This window comes from Nilaparvata lugens, chromosome 12, assembly GCF_014356525.2.
Source record: "Nilaparvata lugens isolate BPH chromosome 12, ASM1435652v1, whole genome shotgun sequence".
NCBI lineage: Eukaryota > Metazoa > Arthropoda > Insecta > Hemiptera > Delphacidae > Nilaparvata > Nilaparvata lugens.
In genome coordinates, this window is record NC_052515.1 from 4,437,041 (window position 1) to 4,453,804 (window position 16,764).

The following is a 16,764-nucleotide window of genomic DNA, read 5'->3' on the forward strand; positions in this document are numbered from 1 at the left end:
ATTCAAAAATACTACATCTTTATTCCATTGGAGTTATTTTATACGTAATAGTTTCATAATACTTCATATTTTTAGAAATTGTTTCAACCTACAACAAAATCAATATTAGACTATTCATTTGAATCCGTTCAAAGTTTCGCGCTATTACAGCGCTTGTGATGCTGCCTTGAATCATGATTTTTATAATGTAAGAATTTTTCAATTGCTTATGATATTGCATGATATTCAATTTTATAATCTTTATATGTATTAGATAAATATATATTAACGCAAACTATTAGAAAACAAAAATATATTTTCAATTTGTTTGAATATCGTTGCATCTGACAATTCTGAAGGCAGTGAAAAGGAAGACACAAAACAATGGCTGCGATCCTGCGTTGATGTAGAAGCACCATATTCGTACTTAGCAGTTTTGTGTTCACTTTATATCAGTGTTTGTTCAGTATTTTACTTGAAACTACGAAATTAATCGTAAAAATAACAAAACTAAATTATTTTATAATTATCAGTGCCGATCAGTGACGTTTTTCAATATTTATTGTGACAAGTTCGGCAACCTGTTGTTCTGGAACAGTGTTTACGTCTTTCAAGTGGAGAACTTTTTCGATTTTAGGGACTTGTTGGTTTAGAATAATATTGTAGTTGTTTTGAGAGTTTGTGATTGAGATAACAATGCGATATTGTTGGTTGTCGCGATGTTTAGTTGTTGGAGATGCTGTAAAGTTTGAGGACGCGATGTGAAGGTTGGTTAGAGTAAATGATGTCCAAACTACAGACTAGAGGTTATTGTAGAAGTTGTTGTCGAGATATTAGAGTAAAATGAGGGGTGAATTAAAGGTTTCCTAGAGATGTGAGTCAAGTTAGGTTAGTGTGAGGGTGTGTGAGAGTTGATAGTCGGTGATTGCAAAGTTTGGAAACTGGCGTCGTATCCTTTGGGCGAGTGCGTCGCGGACCCCTCCGAGGGGGGCAACCGAGGTGCTCCCGGGGGGGTTTGCGGTCTTATGCAACGTCCCGGGACGCAAGGCGACGTTCTGCCTCCCAAGCGCCAAGCGGTCGTTGACAGATTGCGTCGGAGAATCGAAAACTATCGCCGACATAGCAGTGGTTGTGTACCGAAATTTGACCAGACTTTCAACAGTCTGGTGGAGCAGAACTTTCAGGACACTCTAGTGTTGAAGCAGCGTTTTTTGGAGAACAAGGCGAAACGGGCCGCTAAGAAAACCGACAAGAAAACGCCTGAGAACAACCTCCAGAGCAATGCTCATCCTGTTTCTGTAAGTAATTTATGAGTTTTACACTTCTTTTATTTCAAACCTGACCAAAAATGTTGGGGTCCCCCATAGACATCACCTAGAGAAATTTTTTGAGGTTGTGGCTGGGTGTTACCTTGGATTTATGTACCTATTTTTCGGGCTCATGTAGGGGCCCGACCATAGAGTCTATCTATCTCAGATCTCGAAACTAATATAAAATATAAATGAATAAATCTAAAGTGATTAAACTGTCTAAAAGACTTGACCAAGAAAGATTTCAAAAATCTAGTACCTATCGGTACTGGTCAAGGTCTAGTGCAGTATATTTATTACAAATGAGTGAGATATCGAGTGCCTTGGCTGACATAGGTTAGGACAGAGTTGTTCAGGAGGCACCTAATTAATTTAGAAACTCAAAGACGAAAATGTCTAGGAATCAAACCACCACATAATACCAGGAGACGGGGCAACATTGACCTGCCCTACTCCAGACTATCGAAAGCACATGAATGCTACCCCTTACGGACGCTAAAATTTTTCAACAGACTGCCGATTTGTGTTTGTGAGCTGGAGTATGGGAAGTTTTGTAGGCTGGTACGTGAAAAACTCATCAACTACCCTCTGTACTCACTGAGAGATGATGAGACCAGTGGACTTGTGGACCAGTTTGAGATTGTTTCATGATTTAGTATTGCAGTCCATCTACAGAGCCACATGAAACGACCTATCTGCAGCCATCTCTAGTTATTTGTGTATGAATTGTTTTATATTTTGACGAAGCCTGTCTGGCGACTGCCGGTCATGGACTGAATTTACTGAATTAGGCCTACTGAACCCATAACTAGTTCAGTGATAACAGACTAAAGTTGGAAAGTAATAGATGGGTAGCTACTTGAATAAGGGGACTATTTAGGTAGGCTACTATTAGAGGTTGATTGATTGATTGAGTACTTTATTCATGTAGATTACAACAATATATACTGGCTTATACACTTATATACAATAGCTTACAATACAGCAAAATTATTCATGAATTTACATAATATAGACTACGAAAATTATTATTGAACTGTATATGATATGAAAAAAGCAATTTATGATAACTATAGATAATATTGTTATGCATCCAACAAATGTGACATTTTTATCATGGAGAGCTGATTCAATTATATTGATTGATGGAGTTCAATCAATCAATAAGTTTGTTCAATTCAACACAAGATACATAAAGGAAATCAAAATACAAAAAGTCACAATCAAAAATAAGTTTCTAATAAAATACAAAAACAAGCTTCATGGCGGGGTGTGCTGAAAAGAAAAAAGGAGGAAAAATACCTTGCCAACTATGGTTTCCCATGTAATAGGCAGGTGGAGGGTATAAAAGTAAGGAATGAATGGTGAAGAGGAGTGGAAAAGGGAAGAAATGGAGAAGATGATAGGGAAAAAGAGAGAAAAAAGAGTTATTTGATATCTATGAAAATTTATATGTAGTTTCTTTATAAATTCAATTTCAAATTTGAAATTTATTCCTTTTTGTAGTGTGGTTGCAGTTACCCGACAAAAGGTGGTTCATTATTAGTAAAAAAATACAGTTTTCAAAGAAAATTTTTCAATAGAAAATTGATTGATTGATTGAGTACTTTATGTAGATTACAATATATACTGGCTTTTGCACTTATATACAATAGCTTCCAATACAGCAAAATTATTCATGAATTTACATAATATAGACTACGAAAATTATTATTGAACTGTATATGATATGAAAAAAGCAATTTGTGATAACTATAGATAATATTGTTATGCATCTACATAAATTGGCGGAGCTTTGGACATATCAATGTCTATTCTTCGGAAAGAATATTCAAAATATCCTTCCCACTAACTCTTACCAAAACGTTAATTTCATTAATTCAACTAAGGATTTATTTATAAAGGAGATGAAGGTGATGTAATGGAGAAGTATGTAGAAACAGGGATTATAGCGAAAAGCGAATATAGTACTTTTCTTCTCTCTGGTACAAGTAGAATGGATAATTTAGTTAATTAGATAATTTATTTATCTATCTACCCATTAGTACAAAATCACTTGAAAGAGGAGAAACAGGCGCACCCTTTAATATTCCTCTCCCAAATCCAGATTGATTAAAGTTCGAAATTTATAAGCTTATGCTTCATGGGCCAGCGTCGAAAGTGACTTGTCATAATTTAAAAGAAAATAACACAAAACAAAAATTGCATTAAAAATGTACATTGAAGGACAATATGCTATATGCAATATTACTGCATATTTTGGAATTGCCTCTAAGGGTCTGCCTCAAATGTCTATTCTCTGCAATACTCCTTCGATCCATTTAACCCCCCATCACTTGTCGCATGCACCTCCTGCAATCCTCCCTCACATGGAAACAGAGGGCAGTTTGAAACCAAGTGCTCCATTGTTTTGTAGTTCGAAATAATGAACGTAAACCACGGACATCCTAGAGCTGTATTTGCTATTGTATTCTTATTCACTATGATGCTTCAAGTTATAATCTATAGATGGAAAACCCATTCTTCTCAATAGGTTAGTCATATCCTGGAAATCCCCATCTCATTGAGTCAAACACCTGGTTGCACAACATTCGTTAACTTTTAATGTCACGAGAACCAATTCAGAGAAGCCTTCTTTTTAAAAACCCTTCTCTGATTTGTTATCCTGAGATTCAATCTGTTGAATAATCTTTTTTTATAAACGGGCTTTTGTACAACTGGGCCAAATTATTGTTTAAAATATTGTAACTCAATTATTGTCAAATAACAGGTTGGTATAGGATAGACTAAAATAAAGTACTCCTGGAAGCAAGACAATTTTAGAATGCTCAAATTTAATAAATGAGTGTTTGAAAGATTCCAAATTGCGCAGCAGATCTGCATTGTAGATAACTAAACTCTGATCCAGTATTGTCGGGATGATGAGTCACACTCCGCATATTTCGAACATGAGTCACAGGTTGTCTCATTTACTCTATGATTCAGTTTCAAATACAGTAGCCTATGCTAAGTTAGTTCAGATGCACAATTCCTGTCTGAGAATTATTATTAGCTAACTTGAGTATGAGTCTGAATTTTGAAAATGGATTTTACAATAAAATAGGTGGTCAGATTATTAGATTATCATCATCATCATCTAGCATGGGAAGTTTAGCAATATTGTTGACACAGGAAATATGGTGGTGCGGGTACCAGTGTTAGAAGAAACAATAGAATCGGTGATCAATAATAGAATTTGGCTTTGAAGAGTTTTATCAGGGATTATACAAGATGAAAGATGCGTTCATAGTATTGTTTAATGTAAAGAACCAGTTAGTCCTATGGTCGTATCACTAATAAGTGTAATAATGTATGATAAGCGTTCACTAACACTTATATAGCAGTTTCAGTTAGGCCTTTATCATCAATATTCATATAAGATAAGCGTCGTACTCTCGGTAGCTCCGTTGGAAGGGTGACCGCCCAAGACAAGCTCCACCAACTAACCGTTGTTATGAGCTTCACAATCACTCAGCATCTGTACCTCCTTTGACCTTTCATCAACCTGCGTTCCATTACTCACGCACAAGCCTAGGGCCTGTATGGGGATCACTCTCAGTAAAAAATACAATTCCTCTCGGTCATAGATAGATCCACGGTATATAGAAGAAGACGGTAGGTGTCACGCGCATTTTTGTGCTAAATTTCCGGTGTAGCTGACGTCATTATATACCAATCATCTGTTTTTAACAAATAAGGTTCATAAATTGCCAGTAGGTGTTAAAAACCTCGGTTGGTGGCGATGACGCGATCTAGCTGGCTGGCCACTGCGCACACATTTCGTAGCCCCTACCGTTTTCATCTAAATACCATGGATAGATCATCATTTTTCTCACTCATCGGAAACTCTACGGGCAACGTGAAGAAACCTGAGAAAATATTGGACAAAATGAATTTGTAGAACAAAATCTATCTTCGTCATAGGATTTCTGACAAATTTTCAAGAACTCCAATATTTTATATAGTCTACAGTACTTTTATTACATATAATGATTGATACATCATAGCTATCAATAATAGTTATTTGTGCAACTAGTGCGCAAAGTGACAGTTGCTGCATCGAAAGAAACGTTACGCCCGAGCCGTAGGCGAGGGCGGAATGGTTTCTTGAGTGCAGCAAACGAACTTTGCGCACGTATTTCACATAAATTTTTTCCTACAGTTACCATTGAATATGAAAAGTGGGTAATTATGGGTAAAATTGCCTGAATAATGTAGTAGTGTTTGAATGGCGGGGGGCAGCTGTGTGGTGTGTGCTGTGGTGGCACTGTGCTGTCGTTGTCCTTGGTTATAATATCTACTTAATAATTAGCGCGTTGTGCTTGGTTGCACCTCTGCTCACTATAGCAGCCACAGCAGTCACTGTTACCAACTTCATTTTCATTTTGCTGCACTGGTGCTCCATATACCTACTAACTATTTTGCGTTGTCATGCTGCAAATCTGGAGTATGCAAAGTACTCACTTGCGCACTAGTGCGGAAAAGTGATTCTTTGCAGCCTGCAATCAGTGCACAAATGGTCACTTTTCAGGGTATCTGTAGGAAAACTAATTTTTCCACATTTGTCTATTGATAAACCTGAAGGAGACTATGATATTTTTCAATCACTTGTAGTAAAACAGCGAGCATCATTGTATTATGATTTTTTAAATTTCTAATCAAGCATAGTAATAAAATTATTAGATATAATGATCGAAACTTCACACCTATTAGTAAAAGGTGTTTCTGTCTATCAATGATAAAACTGAAGTAACTTTCGAAATAAATCATGCGAGCATTCGTATCCACCTTGTAGCTTTTGAGTCCTCTCTTCATAGAAATCTGTAAAGCTGCGTTTACACCAAAGTTATTAACAAAATGTTAATAACTTAATCCTTATAGATTCTATTAGATTGAACAGAACTTGACAAACACATATGTTCATCATGTGTATGATAAGCTATGTTCAATCTAATAGAATCTATAAGGATTAAGTTATTATTATAGTCTATGATAGTCTATAAGATTGAACAGAACTTGAAAAACACATATGTTCATCATGTGTATGATAAGTTATGTTCAATCTAATAGAATCTAAGTTATTAACATTTTGTTGATAACGTTGGTGTAAACGCAGCTTTAGATTTCAACGTTTGCAATATTCATGCCACCTGTTTTGAGGTTTACAACGTAACATAATATCACTAGATATACTATAATAATATAGTAGCATGTCGTTGAAAGTGGCGAATGATACGAAGGGACCCTTCTTGCACTGCAAAGGGCTTTTGCTTGAATAGGGCCAAGACAACATACTGCCCTTACCCTACCTGTAGTACGACAGGAAACCGGTAGAGGAGGAGAAGTAGTTGAAGGAGGAGTAAGAGGGGGTGGGGTTGAGGAGAAGGAGGAAGAAGAGGAGAGTATAATGGACAGGTGTGTGACCCTTTCAGACCTAGGCCGTTTTTCGAACTCAACCCTAAACACGTGTATGTAAGGGCATGTTACGTCCTTGCTCTCTAGACTTTTGATCAAAATTAATGTCTTTCCATAGTTTTGAAACGAAAGGATAGTTTACCTTGAACTGTTGTAGTCTTTGGTGTAGTGTGGAGGGTTTCATTCACTAATTAATTGGGTGTCTTTCTTGTTTTTGTTAATTTAGTCCTGTTTTTATAGCCTACTGGTGCATAAATTAGTTGCATTGTTCATTAATAAAATAGATTCTTGCAAGAAGTTCATTATCATTATTTTATTACTCTCTCTATGATCCTCACTCTCTCTCTCGGGTATAAGGGTTGTGTGGCAGAGAGTAACAGGAGTCCCAACTTCGCCCCAATAAACGCAAATAATCAATCAATCTCTCTCTCGATCTCTTTCTCACTTTTAGGTTTGTGTGTCAGAGAGGACCTAGAGTCCTAACTCCGCCCTTAATAATTAATTTGTATTGTAAATTCATGAATGAATGAACAAAGGCATTTATTTATTTATTTATCTATTTATTTATTCATTCAGAATTATACAACTTACAGAAAAGTACCACAGGCTAACTTACGCCCAAAACGTTAAGGCATAATCAATCTCTCTCTCTATCTCTCTCTCTTTTTTTCTTTTTTTCCTTTCTTCTTTCACTTCTTTATACTCATCTGTTCTCTTCGTTATGCATAATTTATTCTCAATTGTCCATGTAATATGTATCAAGCTTTGCATATCAGTTCCTTTCTCTGTTAATTATAATTAAATTATTTGTAGCTTAAATCTATACTTAATTTTTCTTGTAATTTGTTGAGTTTCAATGTAATAAGCAATATTCTTTTTTTTTTGTTTCTTATCAACTAGTGTTTGCCATAGGTCTTACCAGACCTGGCAACGTAAGATGTAAAAAAAAATATCAAATATCTCTCTCTCTCTCTCTCTCTCTTTGGTAGAGAGTTAGTGGGGAGGATATTTTTAATATTCTTTCCGAAGAATGGACATTGATATGTCCAAAGCTCCGCCAATTTATGTAGATGCATAACAATTTAATTATTATCTATAGTTATTATATTACAAATTGCTTTTTCATATCATATACAGTTCAATAATTATTTTCTTAGTCTATACCACGGTAAATAGAAGAAGACGGTAGGTGTCACGCGCATGTTTGTGCTAAATTTCCGGTGTCGCTGACGTCATTTTATATCCAATCATCTGTTTTTAAAAAATAATTTTCATAAATTGTCAATAGGTGTTATAAACCTCGGTTGGTGGCGATGACGCAATCTAGCTGGCTGGCCACTGCGCACACATTTCATGACCCCTACCGTTTTCATCTAAATACCGTGGTCTATACCATGTAAATTCATCTATAATTTTGCTGTATTGTAAGCTATTGTATATAAGTGTATAAGACAGTATATATTGTAATCTACATAAATAAAGTACTCAATCAATCAATCAATCAATCTCTCCTTCCACCACCCTAAAGGCAATTATACAATTCAAATATTCTCTCCAACTCACTCACTCGCTGTCTGTCTTGAATCACCCACCCTATTCGGTGTTGTATGGAAGTGCATTGAACATGTATAGCTTCACATATGATGAATTTAATAAAAGTTGAAATTAATAAATATTCAATGAATTGTTTGAGTAATAATAATATAACAAAAATACAATTTGAATGCAGCATTTTATTCCAATTGTAGTCCATAAAATGCTTAATTATTTTTAATTGTATTGTATCTTTGACGTAATTGTTACAACACTTTGTGTTTCATGGCATTAATGGATTATTGATTGGTAATGTCTTCTCCCCAATTGAATATTTAAAAATTTGAGGGAAAATCTTTGTTGACTTCTACCCCTAAAAATTTGCTAAAAATAGAATTTTTTCAATGTTCTTCGTTTCATCATTCACTAAGAATACAGTTTGATGATAGTTCCAGTTTTCCCCCATGGATCAATTAAAAAAAAAAAGATTTGTTAGTAATAAGACCTTTAATCACTATCAATAATCAACTGAAAAGAAAAATTTCGAAGTTTGATGTAGACTGAGAGTTGAAATGAGAACTCAGCATTCACAAATTTTAGAGAAAGACCGTTTATTTTATAATGATTTATAAATAAAGACAGATATTTTATGATGATTTGTGACTGTCGATGGAATAAATAAATATTATAAAAGATTCTAACTAATGCAGAGTCAAATCTGGTCATCATCATCATCTTGGAGAGCGTGAATTGGATCACTAATTAATTTTCTAATCGTAATCTTTCGAAATATTCCATGCTACTCTAATACACTCTCTCACCACTCTAATCTAGAAGATTTGGACACGATGAGAAAAACGCAGACAAACAATGTAGCTTGCTTTCAGACGTTCACTTTCAACAGTCAGCAAATTAGATTTAATTACTATAGTGAGGTCCACGTTATAATGGCAGTATTTGATTAGCATTGGTGCTGCTATCCTTGTCTATCATTCGACAAAGCAGATAGCGCTATCCTTTTTCTAGCTCCACAACGTTTCTAGATCGTTTTTTAACAATTTAAGAATATAATCGAGGACAATATCCAATCTAGATTATGATACTGTAATTTATTATCTATATTAATTAACAAAATATTCCATCTCAATAATGGAAATTTATTATTTAATCACTGAAAAAATATATTTTCTTGATTAATAAAATATAATTGATTATTTTCAACTAGAAATAACAGTTCATAATATATCACATCAGATATACCAGTATCAGCTATCCTCTATAGAAGGCAGTGACAAGGCAGAGAATCGACGACGCTGTTCCCCTATCTTTCTCCACTGCTATTATAACGTGGATATCACTGTGATATTAATGCTTCCCATTCAAACAATGTAGACAATCTATAGTGAGGTCCACGTTATAATGGCGGTGAAGAAAGATAGGAGAAAAACGTTGCCGATCCTCTCTGTCTTATCACAATGCCTTCTATAGACGGTAGCTGATACAGGTTTATTGATGTAATATTAACTGTTCATTCTCGTTTAAATATACAATTATATTTTATCAGGCAAGAAACTATATTTTTTTAATAAGTTCATAATACATTTTCATAATTAAAGTGAAATATTTTGTTAATTAATTATTAATTCTACATTGTTAAAAGACGATCTGGCAACAGAGCAAAGCGAGAAAGAGATAGCGCTATCCGCTTTGTTGAATTATAGACAAGGATAGCAATACCATTGTTAATCGAACACTGCCATTATAACGTGGACCTCACTATTGAATGAATTTTATTTCAACGAGATTCATACTGTCAGCAAACGTTGTAAATAACATCGATTTGTCTCCCATTAAAGAAATACTGACAAGTTGAAGTGAATGATTTCTCACTAAATTGGATTGTTGATCTGATTTCGTGTTTATCAGTAGTCCGATAATTGTTAGCATCTAAAAAATAGAGATTACGTTCTCATAATGAATTGAAAAGCTCGATGATTGAGAGGCTGAACTGAGGGAAAGTAGACTAATTAGATGGGAATATTTGTGGTAGACGGCGAGGAATGTACAATATTCTTTTGGATCTAGGATGTGATAGTTTTCTTTCAATAATTAGTTGATGTGGAGTGATTGAAAAATATTTGAGTGGTATAAAAATTGATGAAGTTTTAAAACGGAAAAATTCAATTGTAGTGATGATGCTGATGACAGAATTATACAATTTTGACTTAGACAAACAAGTAGACTACTTATATAAATGATGCTCATCTATACTCCTCTTTTACCACATCCTTTCATTCTCTGAAACCTTCTCTCTTCATCTACTTCTCCATTCCGTTTCCTTCAAGTGTTTCATTCTCCTCCAATTAAGGGTTGTGTGGCAGAGAGGACCAGGAGTCCTAACTCCGCCCTAATAAAGGAAAATAATCAACCAACAATCAATAAATCCCAATATTTTACTCCATTCATTCTTTGAGACTTCTATTTCTCACTTGTTTTCACCATTATTCCTAATTTTCTTCTTTCTTTTAAATTTTTCTGCCTTTTCTTTCAACTCTCGAATCAATAAGTTCCCTTTTCCCAATTTTCTAAATATTTCAACTTTTTCTTAATATTTTGTAAAGTCTAACTCCGCCCTAATAAAGGAAAATAATCAACCAACAATCAATAAATCCCAATATTTTACTCCATTCACTCTTGAGACTCCTATTTCTTACTTGTTTTCACCATTATTCCTAATTTTCTTCTTTCTTATCAATTTTCTGCTGCCTTTTCTTTCAACTCTCGAATTTATTAAGAAGTTCCCTTTTCCCAATTTTCTAAATATTTCAACTTTTTCTTAATATTTTGTAAAGTCAATTTCTTGTTTTCTATTCCTTCACGTATTGTTTTCCCCTCTTCTTTCCATCAGTGTTTTTCATATTCTCTTCATTTTTTCTTATTTATTCTTTAAACTTTTCCTCTTCTTACATATTTCCTATTCTTCAACACCTCAATCTCCGCTCTTTATCCGTCTAGTTTCCATTTCCTCCTCTTCCTCATTATATCTGCTTCCTCTCTCTATTCTCGTCATTTTTCAGTTTTTCCTTATCACTCCTCCATCATTACATTTCTCTCGCTCTCTTTGGACCATAATCTCCTCTCTCTTCATACCACTTCTTTCCATTTCCTCCTCTTCCTTATAATACTTCTGCTTCCTTCCTTCTAATTCCTTCTCTTTTCCTCCTCCACCTGCTATTAACGTCATTTTTTAATCTTTCCATATCACTTTTCCTTCATCTCACTTCTCTCGCGTTATCTTTCTTCTTTCTTCATTCTACTCCTTTCCATTTCCTCCTCTTCCTCATAATACTTCTGCTTCCTTCTCTTTTCCTCCTCCGCCTCCTATTAACGTCATTTTTGAATCTTTCCATATCACTCTTCCTTCATCTCATTTCTCTCGCTCTCTTTGGGCCATAATCTTTCCTCTCTCTTCATTCTACTCCTTTCCATTTCCTCCTCTTCTTGAATACTTCTGCTTCCTCCTCCATTCATCTCTCCCACCAACCTCCTATCAACGTCATTTTTTAATCTTTCCATATCACTCCTCCATCATCTCATTTCTCTTGCTCTCTTTGGACCATAATCTTTCCTCTTTCTTCATTCTACTCCTTCCCATTTCCTCCTCTTCCTCATTATAATTTTGCTTCCTCCTCTTTTTTTCCTCCAACTCGTCATTTTCAGAACGTTCCATATCACTCCTTCTTTATCTCATTTCTCCTTCTCTCTTTTGACCATTATCTTTCCTCTCCACATTATCCAAATCCTTGTATAATCCCGGCCAACCTATTTTAATTGTCGATCAAAATAACACAATGTAGTTTCAGAAATGAAAGAATATCCTTTACTTTATCTTTACTAGTACTTCTCTCTTGTTGACCGAGCGAAGTGAGGTCTTAGATTCAAGTCGACGGTTTTGCATTTCTCTTTATGTTTATATGTTTATATTTATGTCCCGCATTTACGGCAAAACGCAGCAATAGATTTTCATGAAATTTGACAGGCATGTTCCTTTTTGAATTTCGCGTCGACATATATACAAGGTTTTTGGAAATTTTGCATTTCAAGGATAATATAAAAGGAAAAGGTACCTCCTTCATACGCCAATTAGAGTAAAAATCAGACTATAGAATTATCCATCGTAAATCAGCTGTCGAGTGGATTTTAAATTGCATGCAATGGCGCAGGCAATTCAATATCTCAATGTAACTTAGTGAAAAAATACAGCTGTTGTGTGGACTATTAATTGCATACAGTGAGGCATGCAATTGATAACTTGAATAGCATATTATTTTCTCCCGACTTTTTTCTGCTTTCAACTCGGTATGCTTTTGATGTTCGTAGCATAGCTGTTCACATCAAATTATTAGCATTGTCGATACAACAACCCAAACAGCGATTAGTCGTTTATACACTGATATCTTGCCGACCAGACAGGACAGGACAGAATTTACTCTGATGGACAGTATTAGAGGAGACTGTGGTTTATAACTGCGCTGTCTACTGTTCACAGAACTACTAGTAGCATAGATGTTATACATTCAATGTAAAATCAATGAATTTCGTTTTTGGTTAGAACAGAATATCTCGTTACTATATAGTCTTCTTGACTAAAACCTCAAACTTGAATCAGAGAACCGAAATCTGGACTACAACTTGAACTAAATCGAACAAAAGAACAGAACGTACTACCATAGATGAAGGATAAGTAAGACTATATTATTCTTGTCTCTGGTACTACAAAATTAATGCGAGGTAGTTGTTTTAGCTCGCATCCATCTATATCTATAGATACAGCTATTCTCACATGGTAGTATACTGACTGTATATCTATAGGTCACATTGCAGCTATCGAAAATTAGCCGGTACTCTGTCGCAATTGCTGAATTCACAGCACCCTGTCAGCATTGATTGAATCGGAAAGCATTAGAGTTTTTTATAAGGCATACTGTCAGATTGAAGTGAAACACGTTGAGTGAGACTTACTTTTCTACTTTCAGCTATGATTAGATGTGAAGCATTGGGAGTTTTTCATAAGGCATGTACTGACAGATTTAAGTGAAGCACGTTGAGTGAGACTTTCTCACTGTCAGCTATGATTAGATTTGAAGCATTGGTGTTATTAATAAGACATGTACTGACAGTTTTAAGTGAATCTTACGATAGGTTACAACAAGAAGTAATACTATAGTGAAGTTGAAGATGACAGCATTGGTTGGATTGGTGTTATTCGTAAGGCATGTGCTGACAATTTGAAGTGAATGTGACCAGTTTGAACCAGTTTCCAGGCTGCTCTGTACTTAGTCTACAACTGAGAGCAGTGAGTAGCTCTCTAAATATCTAAACATAGTTGTCTACTCTTTATTTTCATGATTATTCCTCCTCCTTCATAGCACAACCGCGGCTGCAAATGTTGTCTGTTGTGACTAGTATTTGGCCTTCGAATATTTTCGAGTCACTCTCTCTCTCTCTCTCTCTCTTTATACTCTTTCTCTAATCTCTCCAACTGCATGATCTGTATCCATGATCTGTCTACATGATTATCTTGCGTTTCATGTATTATTCTTTCTAGTAACTAAGGAAAGAAATTGAGAAAGAATTCTGGTTTTGGTTTTCAACATTGATGAACTAGTAGTTCTGTGAACAGTAGACCTCACGCAGTTTTCGCATCCACAAGTATCTGATGTCACCTGTTCTAGTTGATTCAGTTGAATCATAATTTACTCTTAAAAACTGTTGTTTGTTTTCTCCAAGATCAAAAACTAACATATGTTAATAAACTCAGTTCTCGTTTGAATTTGTTTCCCATATGATAATTTAACCAGTTCCGTGATAATCTTTCCATCTGATATAGTTATTTGTATATCTAGAGTGAAAAGTACTGTTTTTTCTCCCTGAGGGAAAAGTTTGAAGCCCGAGGCAAAGCCAAGGGCAACAATTTTCCTGAGGGAGAAAAAACATTTTTCACTTGTGATATACACAACATTTTTCCTCCACCTACATTTTTATAAAAACGGCGAATTAAATAATTTTCTCAACTATTTTAAAATTAATGTTTTCAATCCAGAATATTATAATTTCTTCAGCATTATTTAGTTCATTCAATCATTTTTTATTTTATTTTCAATCACCTATTGAATTTATTTTTCAAATGTGAGAATATTGATACTGATGGGCACGCATCATAAAAAATATTGAAACCCTACCTTATAGAAATAGACACGGCCAGACATTCTGTGTAATGCATGCAATGAATAATCCACTTGTCAGCTGATTGATTATGAATTATTCTATAGTCTGATTAATTCTATCTTCAAAGTAGATGATATAAATATATAGTGATATCAGAGTATGGAGGAATTCCTTTTCTTTTCATATCATCCTTAAAATGCAAAATTTCAAAAAAAACCTTGTGTATACATCTACGCGCAGTTGAAAAAGGAATATTTCTGCCAATTATCATCGAACACTATCAACGCGTTTGGGCCGTAATCGCGTTACATGCAGACAGACAAAAGAAAATCCGAGTTAAAACATAGACCTCACTACGTTCGGTCAATTATTGGAAATCTCTCACTCACTCATTCACTCTTTCTGTCTCAGCATTAGTTTGCTTAGTGTGTTTGCTTAGTTTGCTTAGTTTGTTTATAGTTTGCCTAAGGCTGGATTCCCTCATATCAGTGAACATGCCCAGTACAGTGAGAACATGATTGTAGTCTGCCCCATGTATTCCGGACAATAAGGCATCAATACTTTCAAATCAGATTATGTCGTCATAATTTTATTGGATTTTAAAAAATTATCCCACATGAAAGTTAGATATGTTATCAGTGAAACCGGCAAAATGAAATTTAAAAAATTAATGTGAATTTTAAAAATATTGCAATTTTGTTGTCATCTTGAGGACTAAAAATTTTGTGATATGAACAACTACTAGTAGTTCTGTGAACAGTAGACCTCACGCAGTATTCTCATCCACAAGTACCTGATTGAAACTATAGACCTAATGGAAATACAGCAATAGACTGGCTTCTCCACACATCTGTGTAATCACTTGTCAGCTGATTTATGATGAATAACTCTACAGTCTGATTTTCACTCTAATATTGGCGCATAAAGGAGGCTCCTTTTTCCTTTCATATTATCCTTGAAATGCAAAATTTCCAAAAACCTTGTAGATACGTCGACGTGCAATTAAAAAAGGAACATACCTGTCAAATTTCATGAAAATCTATTACCGCGTTTCGCCGTAAATGCACAACATAAAAACATATCAATATTTAAACATTCAAACAAGAGAAATGCCAAACCGTCGACTTGAATCTTAGACCTCACTTCGCTCGGTCAACAAGACTTAACCTATTTCGGACTATGTGTAACCTTATCTAAATTTGGGAGAGGAATAGCACAAGGTTACCTTATTGTTTCTCTCCCTATCATTCTTGATGATGTACTTATTGTATCAATCAATAAAGAAGAATCTTTATATTGGTAACAAAGTATCTTTGGTTCTAAGATTATTGATTAATCCTCAAGATCCTTAGGAAACTTTTCCTCATTCGTATAAGTGAAACAAATCCTGAAGTAATAGTAACTCATGTGAAACATGTTCAGTAGTTACTGTATTCTTCTCTCTTCTTCTCCAATTTCCTTTCTTACTCTAACTTTATTCTCCTCTCTTTTTCTTTCTCACTCCAACTTTATTCCCCTCCCCTTCTCACACTCTTCCTCTTTCTGTCCAGCTTCTAATTTTCTTTTTCATTTTTGACCCCAGATAATTACCTATCCACTCAGGCTACTATGATCAACTTGAGACCCTGCAAACTGGACTTGGCACATTAAAAAAATTTATTGACTTCAAGTACTCCACTGTAATTATTGTATACTCGCAATTGAACGCAACAAGTTCAATTACTTGCAATGTATTTGCTGTGATATGTAATCATTAGCAATTTATCCAGATCAATATGCAATTATTTGCAATGTATCATTGCTTACTTTGCGACGTCTATTTACCTTGGCGAGTGTAATTACTATAGAAGTGTGAATTTTTACTATTGGTTCCCACGTTATGTTGTCAATAATGTGAAGGTTTCGAAGAATAAATGTCAAATTCAATAAGAAATTTATAGTCTTGTATCCCATTTTCTCATGTTTATCAATTTATTTATTTAATCATTCAGAATTAAACAACTTACAGAAAAGTACCACAGGCTTATAAGCCCAAAACTGTTCCAATTCTAATTTATACAACAGTCTAAATGTAGCTATAGGTTTGTAGCTAGTCCAAATGTTCTCTAAGTTTGAAGAAAAAATATTACAGAGGTTGTCTTTGATTTCAGATTTCTGAAAAAACTTTGCTTTCATAATTTTTGTTAATTACATTTCTTGATGAATTTTTCTATACCCACAATCCAATACTCTTTTATCGAAATACTCAATAATATATTCT

General features: G+C 34.6%; 1 protein-coding gene across 1 annotated transcript in view; it reads left to right on the forward strand.

Annotated features, from left to right (window-relative positions):
• Positions 1 to 363: 363 nt before the first annotated feature.
• LOC111055278 (neurogenic protein mastermind) overlaps positions 364 to 16,764 on the forward strand; it is a 48,469-nt gene continuing 32,068 nt past the window's right edge. The window contains exon 1 of the mRNA XM_039438732.1: positions 364 to 1,277. Coding sequence (XP_039294666.1) covers positions 1,005 to 1,277 — 273 coding nt within the window. The 5' untranslated portion in view covers positions 364 to 1,004. The remainder of the gene's footprint in view (positions 1,278 to 16,764) is intronic.